Source organism: Grus americana, chromosome 20, assembly GCF_028858705.1.
Source record: "Grus americana isolate bGruAme1 chromosome 20, bGruAme1.mat, whole genome shotgun sequence".
Classification (NCBI taxonomy): Eukaryota; Metazoa; Chordata; class Aves; order Gruiformes; family Gruidae; genus Grus; species Grus americana.
Window position 1 is genome coordinate 2,673,912 of NC_072871.1, and position 17,582 is coordinate 2,691,493.

The following is a 17,582-nucleotide window of genomic DNA, read 5'->3' on the forward strand; positions in this document are numbered from 1 at the left end:
GCGGGTGTTCCTTGCTGAGCGAGGAAGGAGCTGCTGGGACCTGTCCCCGTGTGCTTGGCAAATGGGCACGAAGCCCTTGACCCCGCGGGTCTTTGTGGCCACCCGGGAGCGGGTGGGAGCGGGTGGGGGGTGGGAAGGGCCGTGTCCATGGGCAGGCTGCTGGCTGCAGCCCCTGCTCTGAGCGGGGGGGGCGAAGGGAAGGGGGAGCTGATGGGGAGGTGGTCCCCAGGGTGTGACAGGCAGCTCCTGGGGGGGTCAGGCAGGGTTGCTCCGGGCTGGGGTCTCACCCGCAGAGCGGGACAGTGAGCAGCATCCCTCTTCTCCCAAACCTCCCGTGCCTTTGCTTTTCCCCAGGGTCTGGCTGGGAACGAGGGATCCGCTGGTCCCAAAGGAGACACCGTAAGAGCTTCTTGCTGGTTTGCTTTGACCTTGGTGGGGATGAAGCCCGGGCTTGAGGGTTTCTCGTGGAGGAGGGACCTGAGAGGTGGGGTGAGGCGCCCCTGCTTTCGGAGGGGAGAGGGGGGCAGCATTTGCAGCAGACCTTGCAAATGGAGCCTGGAGGTGCCTGGCAGCCCCGGGGAGGGGATGCGGTGGGGCTGGGTGCTCTCTGCCCAGCGTGGCACGAGCTGATCCTGCGCTCCTCTTGCAGGGTGGAGACGGTGCCCCTGGGCTGAGGGGACAGCCGGGACAGGAGGGCCCTGCGGTAAGTCCGTGGGAGCGGGTGGCTGGGTGCGGGGTGCTCTCATCACCCCCTCGTAGCCCCCCAAAGCACTGCTGGGGAATGCCCTGCTCCCCCTCGCCACCCCAAGCTTACCACGGTGTTTGCGGCACAAGGGCTGGTGGGGATGACGGCCACATCCCTATAGCCACACTCCTCGTCTCCAAACTCCAAAGCTCCTCTGACTCTGCTGCTTGCAGAGACCTTGATTATTTTTTTTTTTCCCTACGGATTTCCCAGCAGAGACGCCCCAGCCCCGGCCCTCCTATCCCTTCCCTGATGCGTGATTCGGTGCGCCCCTTTTCCCCAGGGGTGGGGGTGCTGAGCTGCCCTTTCCAAAGGGTGAGGAGGCCCAGGCTGGACCTTCCTCCTGCCTGACCCCCGGTGTCCCAGCCGAGCACGGCCCTTGGTGCATTTGCTTCTCAGGCGCTGAAACCCCGACGCACAGAGCTGAGAACTGGCGCTTGCAAAAGGGATGAGGGATGCAGGGTGGGATGTGGGTGGTGCATTTTGGATGGTAACAAGGACCTCATCCTTGTGCTGGGGGCTGCTGCGTGGGTGGGGGCAGCCTTGGGAGGGCTCCTGCATCTCCTGGTCCCTGTTGGGGAGCAAATCCCACCGTGGCAGCAGCAGCTCTGCAGAGCTAAACTGGTGTCTCCCATTTGTCAGCATCTCCCCGTCCCTGTACCGTGGGAGCGTTGTCAGCCTCCATGAGGGGGTTTTCCTTTGTGAGGTTTTTTTTTTTTTTTTTGTAACTTGCACTTTGTGTCTCTCTCTGAAGGGGTTTATTGGCCTGCCAGGTTCAAAAGGCACCCAAGGAGAGCGGGTGAGTGATGGCACCCACGACATCCCTGCTTGGGATGCAGGAGAGCCGCATTAGAGCAGCCCAAAGCACCCGCTTCGTGTTCTCTGCCTGTGTTTGGACTTGACCTTTGAATGGGTGACAACTGCAGTTTGGGAAGGCAGAGCTGTGCTTGGGCTTGCCTTGCTGTAACAAGAAGAGCTTTCAGACGCGACAGTGTGTCCTAAGATACCGTCTGCTTTGGGGAGGGGCAGGGGAAGCGGGAGCGCTTTAGCTTGGGTTAACGGGCACAGGAATGAGGACGAGGTGCTGGTCATCGATGTGCTGGTATGAGGACAGTGCAGCTGGGATGCCACCGCCGGCTGCTGCAGGGGGAGCGGGGTTGGCACAGGGTGCTGGGGACGCTGACGGTTTGGTGGTGAATGAACCCAGAAGCTCTGGAGCCCCTCTGCCATGAGGAGCAGATGCGGCATCTACCTGCTCCCAGCCCGTTGGGAGGAAAACCCTGCTCTGTATTGGGCAAAACTTTCTGTGGTGCCAGAATCAGCCTGCAGCACGCTTTGGTTGCGAGGAGTGGCATAGCGTGGGTTTCCGAGCGTACCCTCCACCTCTGCTGCTCTTGCAGGGCTGTCGAGGTCCAGGTGGAGCCAAGGGAGACCTGGGAGCCAAAGGAGACAAGGTACCACCGAACCAGGCTGGCGGGGGGATTCCTCTGTTGTTGTTCAGATGTGCTATCTTCCAGCCGGTGGAGGGCTTGGTGTGGGTGTCCAGAGGCCCACGGGCATTTGTTTTTGGGGACTCTGAGAGCCGGGCAGCTCGGGCTGTGTTTGATCCCACCACGCTGCCGCCCCTGCTCCATCCTTCCCTGCTCCGTCTGGCTTTGGCTGTTTAAAAATGTTATATTCCCCCATGGACGGTGCCCCAGGGATGCTCTCGGAGGAGGGTCGTGGGGTGTTCACCCAGAGCGGCTGGGTGTGCAGAGAGCCAGGGCAGCGAGACGCGGGCTCTCCGGGGGCTTACTGCACGTTGGCAGGGGAGCCCCCGGCGCCGGCTGTCCCCCCTGTTTGCCAGCCCGGCTGTGACGTGCTGTGTCTCGTTCCTCCCAGGGTCCCTGCGGAGCACAAGGAGCAAAAGGGCCCCCAGGGATTCGGGGGCAGGTCGGCTTGCAGGGCTTTCCCGGCCCCCGAGGAGCGGTGGGGCCCCGGGGACCAGACGTGAGTGCCGCGGCTGGTGCGGGGTGTCGCGTGGTGGGATACGCGTGTGCCCAGCGTTATGCCGTGACGGGGGTGGTGTGGGGAGGGGGCAGCCCTGAGGGACGCAGGCAGCGTGGGCAGTGCTGCCTGGCCCAAGCCCTGCCCGGGCTGAGCGCTCCCGCCTGCCCAAGAGCCGCATGTTGCAGTGCCGCTGGCGCGAGCGCCGCAGATTTGCAGGGTCCCTCTTCTCCCCCTGCCTAATCCCAGCTGCCCTCCAGTATCCCGGGCATCTCTGCCACCCTGTGCAGCCTCTTCCTCCTCCTGCGGGCTGAAGGCACTGGACTGCCCCTCGCCCGCCTGGCAGCAGTACTGGTATTTTCTTGCGCGTTGGGGCGGTGGGAGCTGGTGCGGGCTAAGGGAGCCCTCTAACGGCATCTCCATCCATGCTGCTCGGGCACCGCTGGCCCCTGCTCGGCCATGGGGAGCTTCGCTCGAAGCCCCCATCCTCGGGGTCGCAGGTGCCCTCAGCACCGCAGCACTTGGCGCCGGCAGAGCTTTGACCCGGCTGCTCCAGACCCCTCTGGCTGTGCCCCCATCAGTCACCCGAAATTAGCTGGTGGGTTCAGTGATGCGAGGAGAGAGCAGCTTTAGGCAGGGGATTTCCAGCAGGTCCGAGGGCAGCTCTCCCCAGCTGCCTCTGCCTGAGCGTCTTTGCAAATTCCCACTGAGTCCCTGCTGCAGGTCAGCACCCTTTGCAGGTATCTTGAGAGCACAGGGCTTACAGATCGCTCTCTTGAACTGATGCTCTTCTCCGACTCCTTTGCCTCCTGGAGCATGTGCTGGCAGCTCCGGAGGGCTGCCGTTGTCCAGCCCGCTGCCCTGCTTCTCACCAGCTATTCTGCCTGGCCCTGACCCTGCCCAGCTCCCGAGAACCGAGCACAGCAGCGCTCAAGGAGCCACAGAAACAAAGCACAATTTTTAGAGTGCTTTTTCCTGCGGTGCATGCTCCGAACGGGCTGTCAGGATGGACAAACGCAGCTGCAGATCGATATTTCTGCCTGGGAACTGAAGCCAGGCTGGCTGCTTATCACTAGTGGTTTCCAGCTTCTCAGGAAAAGGAGAAGGGGGGATTATATTTTCCCACCCACTTCTCTGATCTGCAGCCTCCCCTTGCATGTGATGCCCCCCCCCTCAGAGGGCTTTTGGGATGCCTGCCTAGATCTGCTCTCAGATTCGCTCCTCAGGGTGAGAAATGAATCCTCCCACCTCTCCAAGAGACGGAGATGCAGCACGACTCATCTCGCTGCCACGCGGTGCCTTTGCCACCCGGCCAACTGCGCTGCCTTCACACAGCATCGGTCTGGAGCTGGGGTCCGGGCTGTGCCTGCCCTGCCAGGGCTGTATCCCAGTGGGCAGGAGCCTCGGCACGTCAGTCCTTTAATTGCCTTTAATTTGATCAGCAGGAAATAAAAATTTTCAACTGTGCTGTTTTGGGCCAACGCCGAACCCGCCGAGCCTTTTTTTTCTGGCCGGTTTTATAACGGAAGCTCGGCTGGCGCCCCAGGTCACACTGCCATTTAATTAACGTCACCTCTGGCCACGCTCCCTGCGTTTCTCCCCTGCACGAGGCGGGGGGGCCGGTGGGTGCCGTGGCTGAGGGTCAGAGCTGCCTTTGCTCTGGCCGACCCCTCTCCTCTCTCCTGGCAGGGGGAGGAAGGCCAGATCGGCCCGGCGGGGCTGAACAGCAGCGAGGGACCCAAGGTCAGCGCTGGGGATCGTGTCCCCGGGTTCCCCGTGGGCTGCCCTCATCCTCGCGTGGAGGGCAGGGATGCGGCCACCCCCACCCCGTGAGCTCCAGCACGGGTCCCAGCACCCAGGGGACAGCGCGGCGATGTCCCTCCGGGGAGGGTCCCCAGCCCCTTGGCCCCCCCACCCCGTGCATGGCGTCCCCGCGCCCGCTAAGGCCACGCACCGACCTGCCGACGCGGTGGCGGCTGGATGAGTCCCTGGTGCTCGCCCGGATTGGGGGGCTGGGGGAGACCTGCAGGGTGGCCTAAAATGACTGTGTTTCCCTTTGCGTGAATTTTAGGGAGGACGAGGACCTGATGGCCCGAAGGGAACCCCAGGACCGCGGGGAGCCCGGGTAACTAATGGGGTGCTGGTACTTGTAGGTGAATCTTGGAGCATCTTTGGCTGTGGGAGATTGAAAGAACCCTGGAGTGTTTGGGTGGCTTGAGATGCGCTGGGGCCAAGAGCCGTGGCATCTTCGGGCACCAGCTTTGCCTCCAAATCTGCAGCATTGTTGCTGGCAGAAAGACGCTTTTCTTAACGCTTGCTGTTTTCCAGGGCCGCGTGGGTCAGCGCGGGCTGGTCGGAGTCCCTGGGCTGCCCGTAAGTAGCAGGTGACACGTGTGCCCGTGCTGGCGCGTGGCGCCGTCAGTGCTGGGGCGGGGAAGCCAGCTCTCGGAGAGGGCAGCATCCCGGGACACGGCCGGCTCAGGGGGTTGGGCTCTGCTTGGGGATGGGCACGGAATAAGCTGGGTACAAGCAGCTCAGGCGTTTGCACGTTGCATGAAGTGTTTTGACAAACCACCTGCCCAGCACCACGATTTGCCTCTTACCCTGAGCGTAGAAAATTCAGGAAATAACAACTTTTTAAGAAAATTCTGTTATTTAGTGTCGTGTTTGGTGAAGGAGCCGGGAATAAATAGCTGGGGCAAGAGGGGAAAAAACCGTGATCGAGGTGTTCACGGTGGGAACGAGTTTCCTCCCACACTCGTGTTATTTCCCAGCGATCGCATCCAAAGGTGGGTTGGCGCAGGGAGGAGCTGCAGGAGCTGTGTGGGGATGAGCCGTGCGCTAACGAGCCCAGGGCTCAAAACAGACCAGACGAGCACCCTGGGGACCATGCCGCTGCTGGTTTGCCAGCTTTTAATACTGGAGGGGAGCACTGGGGATGGATGAGCCCTTGGTGGGGGCACCCTGCTGTGGGGCTCTCCTTTCCTGAGATGACACTCTCCTTCCAGGGCTTGCGGGGTGTCCCGGGAGCAGAAGGCACAGAAGGAAAGCCTGGTACACAGGTTCCCATCCTACACTCTGTACTTGACTGCGGGCGAGGGCTGGGGCGGCGGGTTGTATCGAGACGGGGAGCTGAGGCCAACGTGGAGGGGACTTCCCAACCCCACCATCCCCATGGCCATGCCGGTCAAGACCCTTGACACCGTGTTGGACCTTGCCACGATGTGCATCAGCTGGTTCTGGGGTGGCGTGGTGGGACTGGGAGAGGCTGCGTCTGCCTCCCCATCCTCATCATCACCTGCCTTGTCCTGCAGGGTCCCCCAGGGACCATGGGCAGCCCGGGCAGGAGGGGACCACCGGTGAGTAGAGTTGCATGGCCGTCTGATTTCTGTCCTTCCTCCCCTCTGCTCGGCTCTCTCCCCTTGGGGATGTGCCTCAAAAGCATGTCCATGGGATGGGGCGCAGGTGGTGGGTGGCCCTGATGGAACGGGACCAGCCGGAGGGTGCTCCGCTGGGTGCGGCTGCAGGCAGGGACCTGCTGAGAATCCTGCCAAAGGGTGGAGGAGAGGGAATGGGGCCATGCATTTAGGAACTGGCTATTGCAAAATGGTTTCTCATCACTGGCGCTGCTATCCAAAACAGGTCCAGCAGCAAGACCTGGGCTGGCAGCAAGTTTTCCCTTCTGCAGGGTTTCTAATATTTGTTTATGTTTGCTCTGAAACGCGAAAGAAAAAAAAAATCTGGCACTTCTCTCAAAACATAATGTGAAAAACGTTCTGCTCTGGGTCAAAGAGCTGCACCTCTGAGTTTGCTGTCAGCATCGCACAGCGCGCTCTAGCCGCACGTGTGGGCGTTGTGTGCGTGTACGCGCACAGCCGCGGTGCTTCAACAGCGAGAAACCAGAGAGCTGGTTTGAAGCGGGAAGCATCAGCGCTGCCTTCGACAGGCTGAGCCGTTCGCCTGCCCCGGGCACCATGCTCTGGTTTGGGTTGGTCTCGGACTGGGGAGCCTCTCCATCCCTCCTGCTTCTGCCCTCCCTCCATCGCTCATCTTCTGCCCTTTCCCCAGGGTTTTGCCGGCTTGCAGGGGGGCCGTGGGCACGCAGGACCTCCTGGATCGATAGTAAGGAAAAAAAAAAAGATATTCCTTCTGCATGCAATCTGTGTTTTCTTAGGTGGGAAGTCAGCGGGACTGGTGCCACTGGTGGGGGATATGGGACTTTCCCGCCTTGGGAACCGGCAGGGGATCAGGGCATCTGTAGGACCTGATCTTAACTTGTTCTTAAAAGACATAAAAAAGCCTCAGTGGCAGAAATAGCTGGGGCTAGGGAAGAGCAGAATAATTTCCCCAAGGAATCAGCCTCCCCGAGGCACTTTGCAGCTTCCCTGAGCCTAGCCGCATCTCCCTGGGGGACGGCAGCCCGTGGAAACCCTTCCCACCTGGGTGGCCGAATAGCAGCGTGGTCCTGAGAGGGCATCGAAGCGTTTGCTCCATCCTGGGTGGAAATGGGTGGTACAGGTTCAGGGAGGACAGTCCCACGTCCTTGCCCGCTGGGATGGAAACCCAGAGCAGCTCCTGCAGCCGGAAGAACTCCCTGAGAGCCTGCTCTCAGCTGGGCTTGGTGGTGACCCAGAGAGCGAGTATCGTCACCTTCCCTGGTGACAGCCCTGCCGGAGAGCCAGCCATGGGGTGCTGGTGTGCAGGAGCCACCAGGATGGGCCACGGTGGCAGAGTTTGTCCCTGGCAACCTGGTTTGGACCAGGTGATGCCTGTCCTGAGCACAGGGGCAGCAGAAGTGGCTCGGTGGGGCTCGTGACATCTCAGCCTTTTGACTGACACTTTCTCCCCAAATATTTCCAAAGGGCTCTCTGGGACAACCTGGACCTGACGGAGACCCAGGTTTCCAGGGCCCAAAGGTGAGAGCTGGGGCTTGGGGGGGCCACGAGCACGCTGGGGGGCTGGTTGGAGCAGTGATGGTGATGAACAGCCCCGAGAGCCTCTTGGCTGCCGTGGGACACCCAGGGGGATCCCGTGGGTTCAGGCGTGGACACTGAGGATGGGAAGGTGCCTGCCGCACCCCAGGAGCGGAGGTTCGTTAACGCCCTCGTTTTACCGGACAGGGGCTGCCTGGCAAGCCTGGCTCGGAGGGGCCGCAGGGACCTGTCGGCACCTATGTGAGTGACAGACCTGCCGGGGTGGGGGGGGTATGGTCCTGCCTGCCCGCAGGCAGCGGCTGGGTTTGGGGGAGGCTCGCCGGGGCAGCGCTGCCTCCAGCCAGGCACTCGCCATCCTGCGGGGCTCCTGCGGGGCGGGGGTCCCGCCTTTCCCCCCGGCGAGAGCTCAGCCTCAGCAGCCGCCGTCTCCCAAAACCCCAGAGGTGCCGGGCGGCCCCGGCTGCCTCCTAACGCTGTGTTCTCCCCAGGGGTACCCGGGACCTGCTGGTGACCGCGGGAGGCCGGGGCGCAGGGGAGACAAGGTAGGGCTGGGAAATCCAGCACGGCAGTGAGGAGGTGCCTCGGGGTGGGAGTCCAGGCTTCAGAAACATTTTTGGGTTGTGCTGTTGAATCCAATGGATGGGTTTGGGTGGTGTCCACGAACGGTCTCTGTCAGCCGTGCCAGGGAGGTTGCAGGGGTGGCAGGAGAACGGCTGGAGGTGGCTCTCACGTTGGGTGAACCGGTGGTTCTCCAGCACTTCAACTGCCCGGACTCCTGTGGCTTGTTATAAGATGCCAGGCAGCAATTCTTTGTTTTTCTTTTTTTTCTCCTTAAGACGTTACTGCATTAAAACATACAGAGGAAGGGAAATCTTTCTTGCTTCCTAACAGGGAGAAATGGGAGCCCAAGGCCCACCGGGATTTCCAGGAAAAGCTGGTCCCAAGGTGAGCACTGTTTGCTGCCGCCCTGGGCAGCTCCAGCGCCCCGGAGAAGCACTGAGCAAGTCACCTTTGCTGGGCTGGGTATGGCAAAATGGGAAATCTTTGCCACCGGCATCAAGGGGCTGAACTGGGGCGAGGGGAGCAGTCGGGGCTGCGGCGTGGGGCTCTGATGGCACTGTCCTCCCCCAGGCCCTGCCAGGTCCCCCTGGTCCGCGAGGCGCTCCTGGCTCCCAGGTAGGACTCGCTGTGCTCCCCGTGCGCCCGGCTTGCTCCGCTCCCTCTGCCGCCGTCCCCTGCGGATGTGCGATACCCTGCAATATGTACCGCGTGCTACCTATAGCCTTAGCAGTGTGGATCCCAGAGCCCTTTGCGGGAGCAGGCAGGACCCTGGTCCCGCTTGTTGCTGGCTGGGTTTTGTCCTGATGCTGCAGACACCCTTAAGGTGGCCTGGGCGCACGGGGATTGTCCGAGCGAAGCCTTGCCCAGCTCGGGGTCCCCTGTGCCTCCTTGCCGTGACCACCCTGCCGAGCATCCTTCTTGTTTCAGGGCAGAGCGGGAGACCCAGGTCCTCGAGGGCTTCCAGGGCTGCCTGTAAGTGGGAGAACTGTAGCTTGCAGAGATGCTCTGTAGGCTGAAGTTGGGTGATGTCCCATGGGATGAAGGATAGGTGCCCACTCTGGAGGCAGCTTCATCCCCCGAGTGGTTGTGGGGCAGAGAATGACCCAAATTCTGCATGTGCGGCTGCATTTCGGGGTGCCTAAGCAACCTTTCGGTCTTGTAGGGTGTTCCCGGTGTGCGGGGGCTGGACGGCGTCCCCGGGAAGCCTGGCTCGGCAGGAGAATCGGGGGCTCCTGGAGCGGCTGGTGCTGCTGGCCCGCCTGGGTACCCGGTGAGTGCAGATGTGGCTCCTTCCGTTGATGCACAGCACCACCTCCTGCCTCGGCCATTTGCTCTCTGCCCGTAGGACCCGGGGCAGCAATTTTGCAACACTTTTAAGGGAAATCCCAAAAGCACCTGCAGGAAAAGAAGGAAAAGGGAAGCTGGTGCAAGGGGCTCGAGAAGCTGCGAGTGGTTTCTCTGCCCGTGGGGTCGTGGTGTGCTGGCAGCCCCCTGCCACCCACTCTCGGGAGCTGCGAAGGCTCCTGAGTTCGTGCAGTGCCTTGCTGCTGACAATGGACGGTTTGTTTTCAGGGACGGGAAGGTCCAAACGGACCTGAAGGGCCTTCGGGGACGAGAGGAGAGAAGGTAAGGACAGGGAAGCTGAGTCCGTGCAGGCAGAGCCTTGGGGTCGCTCTGCTTGCCCAAAGTGGGGTTCCACCCCCCTGGGCTGTAGGTGCAAGCGTGCCTCCCAGTTTGCCAACTGGCTTTGCCTGGTGGGATGGGGATTTACGTGCGTGGTGCAGGGCGGTGGGGTGGAGGACCACCACTGCCTGTCCTAACGTCTGGGTGTCCTCTGGCAGGGCGATGTGGGAGATCCTGGGGAGGCCGGCGTCAGCGGGCTGGATGGCGAGCAGGTAGGTCAGCTGGGGCAGCCCGTCCTTCCCTCGGCTGGGGCTGCTCCTGCCTGCTGCGGGCACGGGAGGGGAGGTGGTCCTTGATCCTTAACTAATCCAGAAGGTTAAAGCCGTGCCCACGTTAGCTGAGCTAAAGGCTTTGGGTAACGTGGTGTCAATGAGCCAGGCTCTGTGTTTCCTCCCCAGGGACTGCCGGGACCGCCGGGAGCAGAGGGTCAGCCGGGGCCCAAAGGCGAGCAGGTCGGTTCCCGCGGGGTGCTGGGGCGATACCGCTGGCGGCACCTAAATGCACATGGGGCTTTTTGAAATCCCCCGCCAGCATCCTCACGCCTGGGGATTTATATTGTTGGGTGTGGTTGGGGGGTGCAGATCTCCTCAAAGCTTTGGTACCTGGTACGAGGAAAGCTGGGGCTGCTGCATGGTGCAAAATGGTGGAGGGCAGAGGCAGGGTCAGCTGGAAAAGCCAGCCAAGAATAATCCTGGTCGTCTTTGTCCTGTCCAGGGAGATGCAGGAACCTGTGGAGCTCCGGGCATCAGAGGGGACCCTGGGGAGCCAGGGAACGATGGGCCAGGGGGGCCACTGGGGAGGCCCGGGGAGCAAGGAAAGGAGGTATGTGTGTTGGGTGACACCAGGGTGGTCACGGCTGCCCACCGGTGTCATCCGCCAGGGCGAGGGGACAGGATGGGGACCCGCTGCACTGGCTCTGAACATCTGCCCGTGCTACGGCTTCGCCACAGATGGGCTGAGGTGCCCCGGTGGGAGGAGGGGGCTGATGCTTTGGGGTCCCCGTGCTGGGGGAGCTGCTGCTTGGCTGTGCTCCACAGTTTGTCCTCACTGGCTTTTGGGCTAGCGTGGATCACGGCCGGGGTCACCTCCCGGTGCAGGTGAAGCTGCAGGGCCATCTCTTACCCAGCACCAAAATCCGAGCCAGAGGAGGGTGGGGAAGCCCCTGGAAGTCAGAGCGTGGCTTTTAACCTGCCCTGGGACGGGGCTGGGGAGCAGCCGCTGCATCCGATGCCAATATTTCCCCTCTGGGCAGGGCGACGCTGGTGATGCTGGAGACCCGGGCGAGCCAGGACCGCAGGGACAGAAGGTGAGGAGTGCCTCTAACGCCTTGCAGCACCCTGGGGACACCCGTAGCCTGCTCAGCCTCCGCTGCTCAGTTTGGTGTGGTGGGGGCAGAAGCAGGACAGGGCTGCCCCCATGGCTGAGGACCGTTGGAGATGTGGGGCTCAGACCTGGCATCAGCACCTCTCCTGAGCACCCTAGGGTGAAATTCTATCCACGGCACCCAGCGAGAGGGTGAAACACGTCATCTCCACGCAGAAGCTCATTTATTTGCTATTCCTTTCTCCTCTCTCCGGTGACACCTCTGTCTCCATCCCTGAGCAGGGTGATGCCGGCCCCAGGGGCCTTCCTGGAGCGCCTGGCCCGGGAGCTGCCACGGGGGAAATCGGAGAGAAAGGCCATAAAGGAGAGAAGGGCCAAGAAGGTTTGCTGGCAAGTACAGCGAGGGGCTGCCTCAGCCCACCAGGCTCCCGGCATGCCCGCAGGCTGGCCGTTGGGTGCTGGGTGCCAAAGAGCAGGGCTCACCCCCGGTGGGAGACCTTGGCCTTCAGGAGCTGCAGAAAATACTAGGAATTGGCAAATCTCCATAACTGGGGAGTTTCATGTCTCACGAGCATGATGCCAAAACTGGGTCTCGTTGGCACAAAGGGACAGTTTGGGCTTGCTGGGCAGTCGGGGTTAAGGCTGCCTCCAGCCCTGCTGAGCACGTCTCCCTCTGCGTCCCAGGGCCAGGTCGGTGTCACTGGAGCTGCGGGACCTGCTGGAGCCAGAGGACGGTTTGTAAGTCAGCTCGTGTCCCTCCTCCCGTTTTGGCTGATCACGAACCTGGCGTGGTGGGCGGGGGGACGTGGCTGTGACTGGGAGCACTGGGCAAGGTTGAATCAATGGGGCTCCTTTGCTTCTGCCCTGAACAGGGTGGGACGGGTCTCCGAGGTCCTCCTGGGCTTGACGGTCCTGATGGAGTGAAGGTATGGCAGGGTGATGGCTCCCAACCCTTCATCTCCGGGTGAAACGCCTTTTCCATGTCTTTTCCCAAGCTCTGCTTTCTGCCTCCGGCTGATGGGGGCTGCGGTGGGGCTGGCTGTGGTGGAGGAGCTGGGTCAGACCTGGGCAGGGTGGTGACCTGGAGGACCTGCCGTGGGGACACTCCCTGCCTTGTTGCCTGAGATCCAAAGTCAACGAGGCAAGGAAGGGATTTGCCGGGGACAGAGCTGTTTCCCCTTCTTCCCCAGGGAGATCCAGGGCCACGAGGCATGGACGGACCCGCTGGTGCTGCTGGATTAGAGGTACTGATGTCCGGGGTCTTGTAGAGCCAGGAGCTCTCGAAGACTTTCCCATTGCTTCACCGTCTTCAATACAAACCAAAGCCCAAAGGATTTATTGCCCCTTAACTGCCCAGGCCAGGGGACTCAGGAGTCAGGAGGGGTTTTTAATGCCTCGCATCTTGGCACTGACTCCCAGGACGTAATTTCGTGCCTCCGCCCCAAAATCAAACGGTTTCAGTCTGGCCCCCAGGGATGCCTTGTGGAAGACCCATTCCTGCTATCGCATCGCGTTCGCTCCCACGCGGTTCCCGGGTGCTCCCTGGGCACGTGCCTCGGCTAGCTGAACATGGTGCGAGGAGGGGATGCTTAAAATGCTTGCGAAGGGCCTGAGCGCAAAGCATGTGGTTATTCTAAATTCTTCTTATTCTAAATCCCCACCGTCACCGCAGGGACTCGCTGGAGATGATGGAGTCAAGGGAGACAGCGGCAAGCCCGGTCCAGTGGTGAGTACCGGCCCTGCCCCTGCAAAGCTTCCCTGGGAAAGAGGTTTGGTGGCGTCCTGTGATGAAGCAGCGGAGCCTGTCGCTGCACGGGCTGGGGCTGTGTGTCACCCGAGGGGTGGCCACAGAGTGAGCTGTGCCAGCCCGAGAGCCGGGCCGTGTCTCCTGGGTCCTGCCCTGCAATGCCTTTGTAACCGAGTCATCGTTTTTGTGGTTTCCCTGGAGCCAAAGCTCCTTAAAGGCATTTTAATACAGCTATTAAAACCCATGCAAAAGCGCCGCAGCCGTTGCGCAATTAACGCTTGGCTGTCGGACTCTGCCTGAGACAGGTCCGGGGCATTTGGCTCCCCCCTCTTCTGCTTTTGCAGACCAAATCCGTGAGTGTCCGGAAGGTCAGAGGGCTCCAGGAACCACCCTGTGTTCAGGAGCATTTTGTGGTCGTGGTCCTGACACGCACAGAGCCACAGATGCGTTACTGATGCCCTGCGCTCGGCTGCGCGATAAATCCCATTTGCATCTCAGTCTTCCCATGTTGCAGTGCCGCTCTGCCCAGGCAAGACGTGTCCTTAACTCGGGCGATTGCTTGTGCTGGCAGAGGTCGGGATGTGGAATAAAATCCGGGGGGATTTGCAAAGCCGGCAGTGAGAGCCGTCCATCGCTCAGTGTAGTTGAAGCCCCTCGAGGGGCGGCTGCTCGGCCCCTGCTCCAGACGGGGTTGGGCTGGGGTGTAACCGGTGCCCCCGTCTGTGTGCCCGCAGGGTGCAGCGGGTGCCTGGGGACCCGCGGGTGTCCCTGGGCTCCGGGGCTACCCCGGGCACGAAGGAGCCAGAGGAGCGGCGGGTGCCAAGGGAGAGCCGGGCCGGCAGGTAACTCCTCTGTGCCACGGGGACGGGCAGGGGATATCCCTGCAGGGTGGCCCAACGCCGCATAGCTCTGCGGGGGGAACAACCCCAGCCCAGACCCCAGGGCAAAGCATCCGGCTCCGTACTCGCCCTCCTGCCTTCCCCCGAGTAACCCGGAGCTGATGCCAGTCTCCCCTTTTGTCCCCAAATGAACTCAGGGTCCTCTCGGGCCATGGGGCGAAGCCGGAGCCACGGGGCTGAGCGGCACCGAGGTGAGTGGGCTCCTCTGCTGCCCCACTTCTCCACTTCTCCGCCTCTGGCTTTTCTCGCAGCCCAGGTCTGTGCCCCTCAGCCTGCCTGGCGTTTGGGCGAACAACCCTGGAGCTTAATTTTCAGAGTTGGGTTGATTTTCGTTTTCCTTCCTAGGGCCTGGTGGGTGCGAAAGGGGAGCCGGGCGAGCCGGGAAAACCGGGGCAAACGGTGAGGAGTGGGATGGAGCCCACGCTGGTGCTCCTGGCACGGGCAGCGGGGTGCTGGGGTCTCCCGGCCGCGGTGAGGTCCCACACGGGCAGCATCTCCTGCTCCCCCTGAAACACCCCGCAGCCCCGCTCTGCCGAGCCAGCTCCAGAGGGGTGAAAATCTCAAATGGAGCCTTCAGCGTAGAGCATCCTCCTGTGGGCACCGTGGCGAGAGCGGGGAGGGAAACCGGGAGGGGACATCCCTGGCGCAGCATCCTTACAGAGGGGTTTCCTTCTCCTTTGGGATTTTAGGGGTCTCCGGGACAAGCCGGTCCTAAAGGGCGGAAAGGTCGCAAAGGAGAAAAGGTACCTCTGAAATCCTGCTCTGCGGATGGCACCCGAGGGGGACCGGCCACCAGTTGTGGTCTGTGGAGAGAAACCAGGGGAATCGCCCTGGGGGGGCCCGTTTCTCCCCACTGTCAAGGCAACCACGTATCAGTGCCTGGCAAACACGGAGCCCTTGGATGCCCTTGGGCTGCCTGGGCTGGTTTTTGGGTGAGGGGCTGGCAGGTCTCCCCAGCTCAGCACCCCTCCAGCCTCACAGGGCTGCCTCCATCCTGGCTCAGGTACCCTTGTGGGGGGGGACAGGGGACCTCCCCTTCGCTGGGCAGCTCTGCACCGTGGCCTTGGTGTGCATCCCCAGGGTCCCACAGTGCCTGGTGAGCTCTGTCCCCATCTCCCCGCAGGCAGCAACCCCTTTTCCCCAGTCCCAGTCCAGGATGCGGCTGGGCTGCTGCTGACCCACGGCTCCCATCTCTTCTTCCCCTAGGGCGATGTGGGGCATGAAGGGGAAGAAGGGGTCCCCGGAGAAGCTGGCAGACGGGTAAATGGCACCGTTGTCCTCATGGAGAGTAGCGGGAACCGTGGGGCTGATTCTTGGAGCCCACGGAGGTCTTGCAGAGGGGCCCCGGTTTGTTGGGGGCTCAGCATCCCTGGGCGGGCAGTGAGGGGGACACGAGGCGGCCGGCTTAGTGCCTTTAACAGGCTTGAATTGCTCCTGAGTCTTTAATCTGTTGTTCCCAGGGCAAGCGAGGCAAGGTGGGCCACCGGCCCCCGAGAGGCCCCCGCGGACCCAAGGTAGGTTGGCTTTGCCCCGCCGGGCCGAGGGCTGCTTTGGCAGGGGTGCTCCTGAGCCCAGGGGTGCTCCCACCTGCCCGAGCCCGGGTCTAGAAAAGGATAAGCCAGTACAGGGGCATTGCGTAGCTGGAGGGCTCTGGGTCCCCAGGCCCTTCCAGCCCAAGGAGGGGGTCTCCTGCACCCCCAGCCCCCAGGGGCTGCTCTCCCCGCAAGAGGCACCGGGGCATCGCTCCTGCCTTGCTCACCAGCCAGGGTCTCTCGCTTTTGCATTTCAGGGCTACCCGGGTGACAAGGGGCCAGAAGGACCCCAGGGCCCCCAAGGACCCTACGTGAGTATTCACTCGGAGGTTTCGCGATGCCGGTGCTCCCTGTTTGGCCCCCGCGGGTACCACCGTGCAACCCCACTCTGCGAACAACCGCAGCAGAGACCCATTTAAAACGAGCGAAGTTTCTAGGTGTTCCTTCTATCCGTGGTTCATCCCTCTCATCTTGCCTGCTCCCCCCCGTTGAGCAGCCCAGCAGCGCGCGTGCAGTCAGGCAAATCGCATCGTTTCCAACATGTTGTTCTAGAGGCCAAATACTTCCCTTCCAGTTAAGTGTCTGATGCCTGGCGGTGCTGAGCGCTTGCAGAGGACTGTCCCCATGTTCCCAGGGAACTGCCACGGCTAGAGGGACCGGCTGCACTGCAGCAGCCAGCATTGACCAAAAAACCTACTCAAATATTTTTTTTAATTACTGGAAATTGTTTTTTTCTCTATTTAAAATAAAAATCTCAGCTTTAGAAACTTCACAAAACAAAGCTGGGATGTTCTACAACCAGCTGAGGGACCTGGACTGCATTTTGGATGGGGTTTGCTGAGGGATCCTCCTGAAAGCAAAAATCAAAGATTTGATGAGAAAGGACTCAAAGTTGCTAAAACTGCCTGAAATTCTCAGAATCCTTGCAGCACCCGAAGTTGTGGCGAGGTCCCTCCTTGCCAGGGAGCAGCTCAGCCTCAGTGATGCGGTGCTGCATCGTTTCTCTCTTAGGGCATCCCAGGGCTGAAGGGCATGAAAGGAGACCCTGGACCGAAAGGACACAAGGTAGGTGACACATACCGGGCACTTGAGCCCCAGGCACAGCGGGGACTCCGGGCACAGGTTAGCATTTAATTTGCTGGATGCAATCACTTATTCCCTTCTTCTTGAACCCTGATCGCTGCAGCATCCCTTGGTGGGGGTTGGTCTCTGTGTCCCTGGGTGCTGGGAGATGGGACCTTTAGACTTTCTCCCAAACCAGGTCCTTTTCCAGCCTCTCCATCCTCCTGGAGCTGCAAGCAGCAGCGTGTACAGTCTTTTAATCCCCTGCTCGCAGCATTGATGCTGACGCAGCACGAGCGCGTACCTCCTCTGTGCTGTTACCGATGAGCTGCTGGATCCAACCTTGGCCCGGGAAGCCGAGCACATCCTCACGGCCCCATCCATCAGCCGCACGGCTGTAAATAAGAGTGACAAGCAGTCCCTGGCGGCGGGTAGTTGCTCACATCCTTCAGGAAAATGAAACCCCGGTAATAAATAAAGCTTTAAATCTATTGCAAGCTAAATGAGCGGTGGCAGAAGCTAAAGTCCAGGGCGTTCAGCAAGGCCAGAGCGCGGGAGAGCAGGCGGAGGGAAGGCTGCGGGCAGCTGCTCTGCCGGGGTTTCTTCCCCTGCTCCACCAGATTTCAGCACACTAGGAAATTTCTTTACATTCTCGAAGTGTTTCCTAAGAACTTCTGAGGTTTTCTTGAATGTTATTTTAGTCTGGGATAAAATACTTTGAGTTTTACCTTTGCAGCCGAGCAGGGGAGGCAGACGCTGCGTCACGCCTCCTCCTTCCCCAGCGACACGGGTACGGTCATTCTGCCAAATCGAAAGGGGTTTACTCAGAAATTTTGCAGCCAGCCCTAACTGGGAATTTCCCGTTCCCAGCTGCTCGCTGAAGGCCAGGAGATGTTTGGCCTGGGGAATCGTCCCCAGGCAGGTATCTCCTGCCAGGGTCAGGCAGCAAGCAAAACCCCCACGCCTCCCCTGCCTGCCGATGCAGTACCACCGATGGAGTCACTGGAGCAGGGGTCCCAACATCCACCCTCTGGGCAAAGCCCCCTGCCCGGGCTGCTGTCCTGGGGGGTTCTGCCCTCCTTTTTGCCACCAAAGCTCTTCCTGACTCTC

The 17,582-nt window shown here is 61.2% G+C and overlaps 1 protein-coding gene across 5 annotated transcripts in view; it reads left to right on the forward strand.

Annotated features, from left to right (window-relative positions):
• COL27A1 (collagen type XXVII alpha 1 chain) overlaps positions 1-17,582 on the forward strand; it is a 95,464-nt gene that overhangs the window by 74,383 nt on the left and 3,499 nt on the right. For 3 of the 5 annotated variants that reach the window (XM_054849224.1, XM_054849225.1, XM_054849227.1), the window contains 36 exons: positions 355-399; positions 650-703; positions 1,500-1,544; positions 2,146-2,199; positions 2,627-2,734; positions 4,421-4,474; positions 4,803-4,856; positions 5,060-5,104; positions 5,740-5,793; positions 6,046-6,090; positions 6,800-6,853; positions 7,594-7,647; positions 7,852-7,905; positions 8,154-8,207; positions 8,557-8,610; positions 8,797-8,841; positions 9,154-9,198; positions 9,389-9,496; positions 9,799-9,852; positions 10,068-10,121; positions 10,308-10,361; positions 10,624-10,731; positions 11,162-11,215; positions 11,515-11,622; positions 11,917-11,970; positions 12,105-12,158; positions 12,423-12,476; positions 12,905-12,958; positions 13,714-13,821; positions 14,016-14,069; positions 14,224-14,277; positions 14,568-14,621; positions 15,085-15,138; positions 15,339-15,392; positions 15,668-15,721; positions 16,422-16,475. In XM_054849224.1, the coding sequence (XP_054705199.1) occupies positions 355-399; positions 650-703; positions 1,500-1,544; positions 2,146-2,199; positions 2,627-2,734; positions 4,421-4,474; positions 4,803-4,856; positions 5,060-5,104; positions 5,740-5,793; positions 6,046-6,090; positions 6,800-6,853; positions 7,594-7,647; positions 7,852-7,905; positions 8,154-8,207; positions 8,557-8,610; positions 8,797-8,841; positions 9,154-9,198; positions 9,389-9,496; positions 9,799-9,852; positions 10,068-10,121; positions 10,308-10,361; positions 10,624-10,731; positions 11,162-11,215; positions 11,515-11,622; positions 11,917-11,970; positions 12,105-12,158; positions 12,423-12,476; positions 12,905-12,958; positions 13,714-13,821; positions 14,016-14,069; positions 14,224-14,277; positions 14,568-14,621; positions 15,085-15,138; positions 15,339-15,392; positions 15,668-15,721; positions 16,422-16,475 (2,160 nt within the window). Of the gene's footprint in view, positions 1-354; positions 400-649; positions 704-1,499; positions 1,545-2,145; positions 2,200-2,626; positions 2,735-4,420; positions 4,475-4,802; positions 4,857-5,059; positions 5,105-5,739; positions 5,794-6,045; positions 6,091-6,799; positions 6,854-7,593; positions 7,648-7,851; positions 7,906-8,153; positions 8,208-8,556; positions 8,611-8,796; positions 8,842-9,153; positions 9,199-9,388; positions 9,497-9,798; positions 9,853-10,067; positions 10,122-10,307; positions 10,362-10,623; positions 10,732-11,161; positions 11,216-11,514; positions 11,623-11,916; positions 11,971-12,104; positions 12,159-12,422; positions 12,477-12,904; positions 12,959-13,713; positions 13,822-14,015; positions 14,070-14,223; positions 14,278-14,567; positions 14,622-15,084; positions 15,139-15,338; positions 15,393-15,667; positions 15,722-16,421; positions 16,476-16,671; positions 17,547-17,582 lie in introns of those variants that run through there. The other 2 variants (XM_054849228.1, XM_054849226.1) reach the window with 2 other exon arrangements.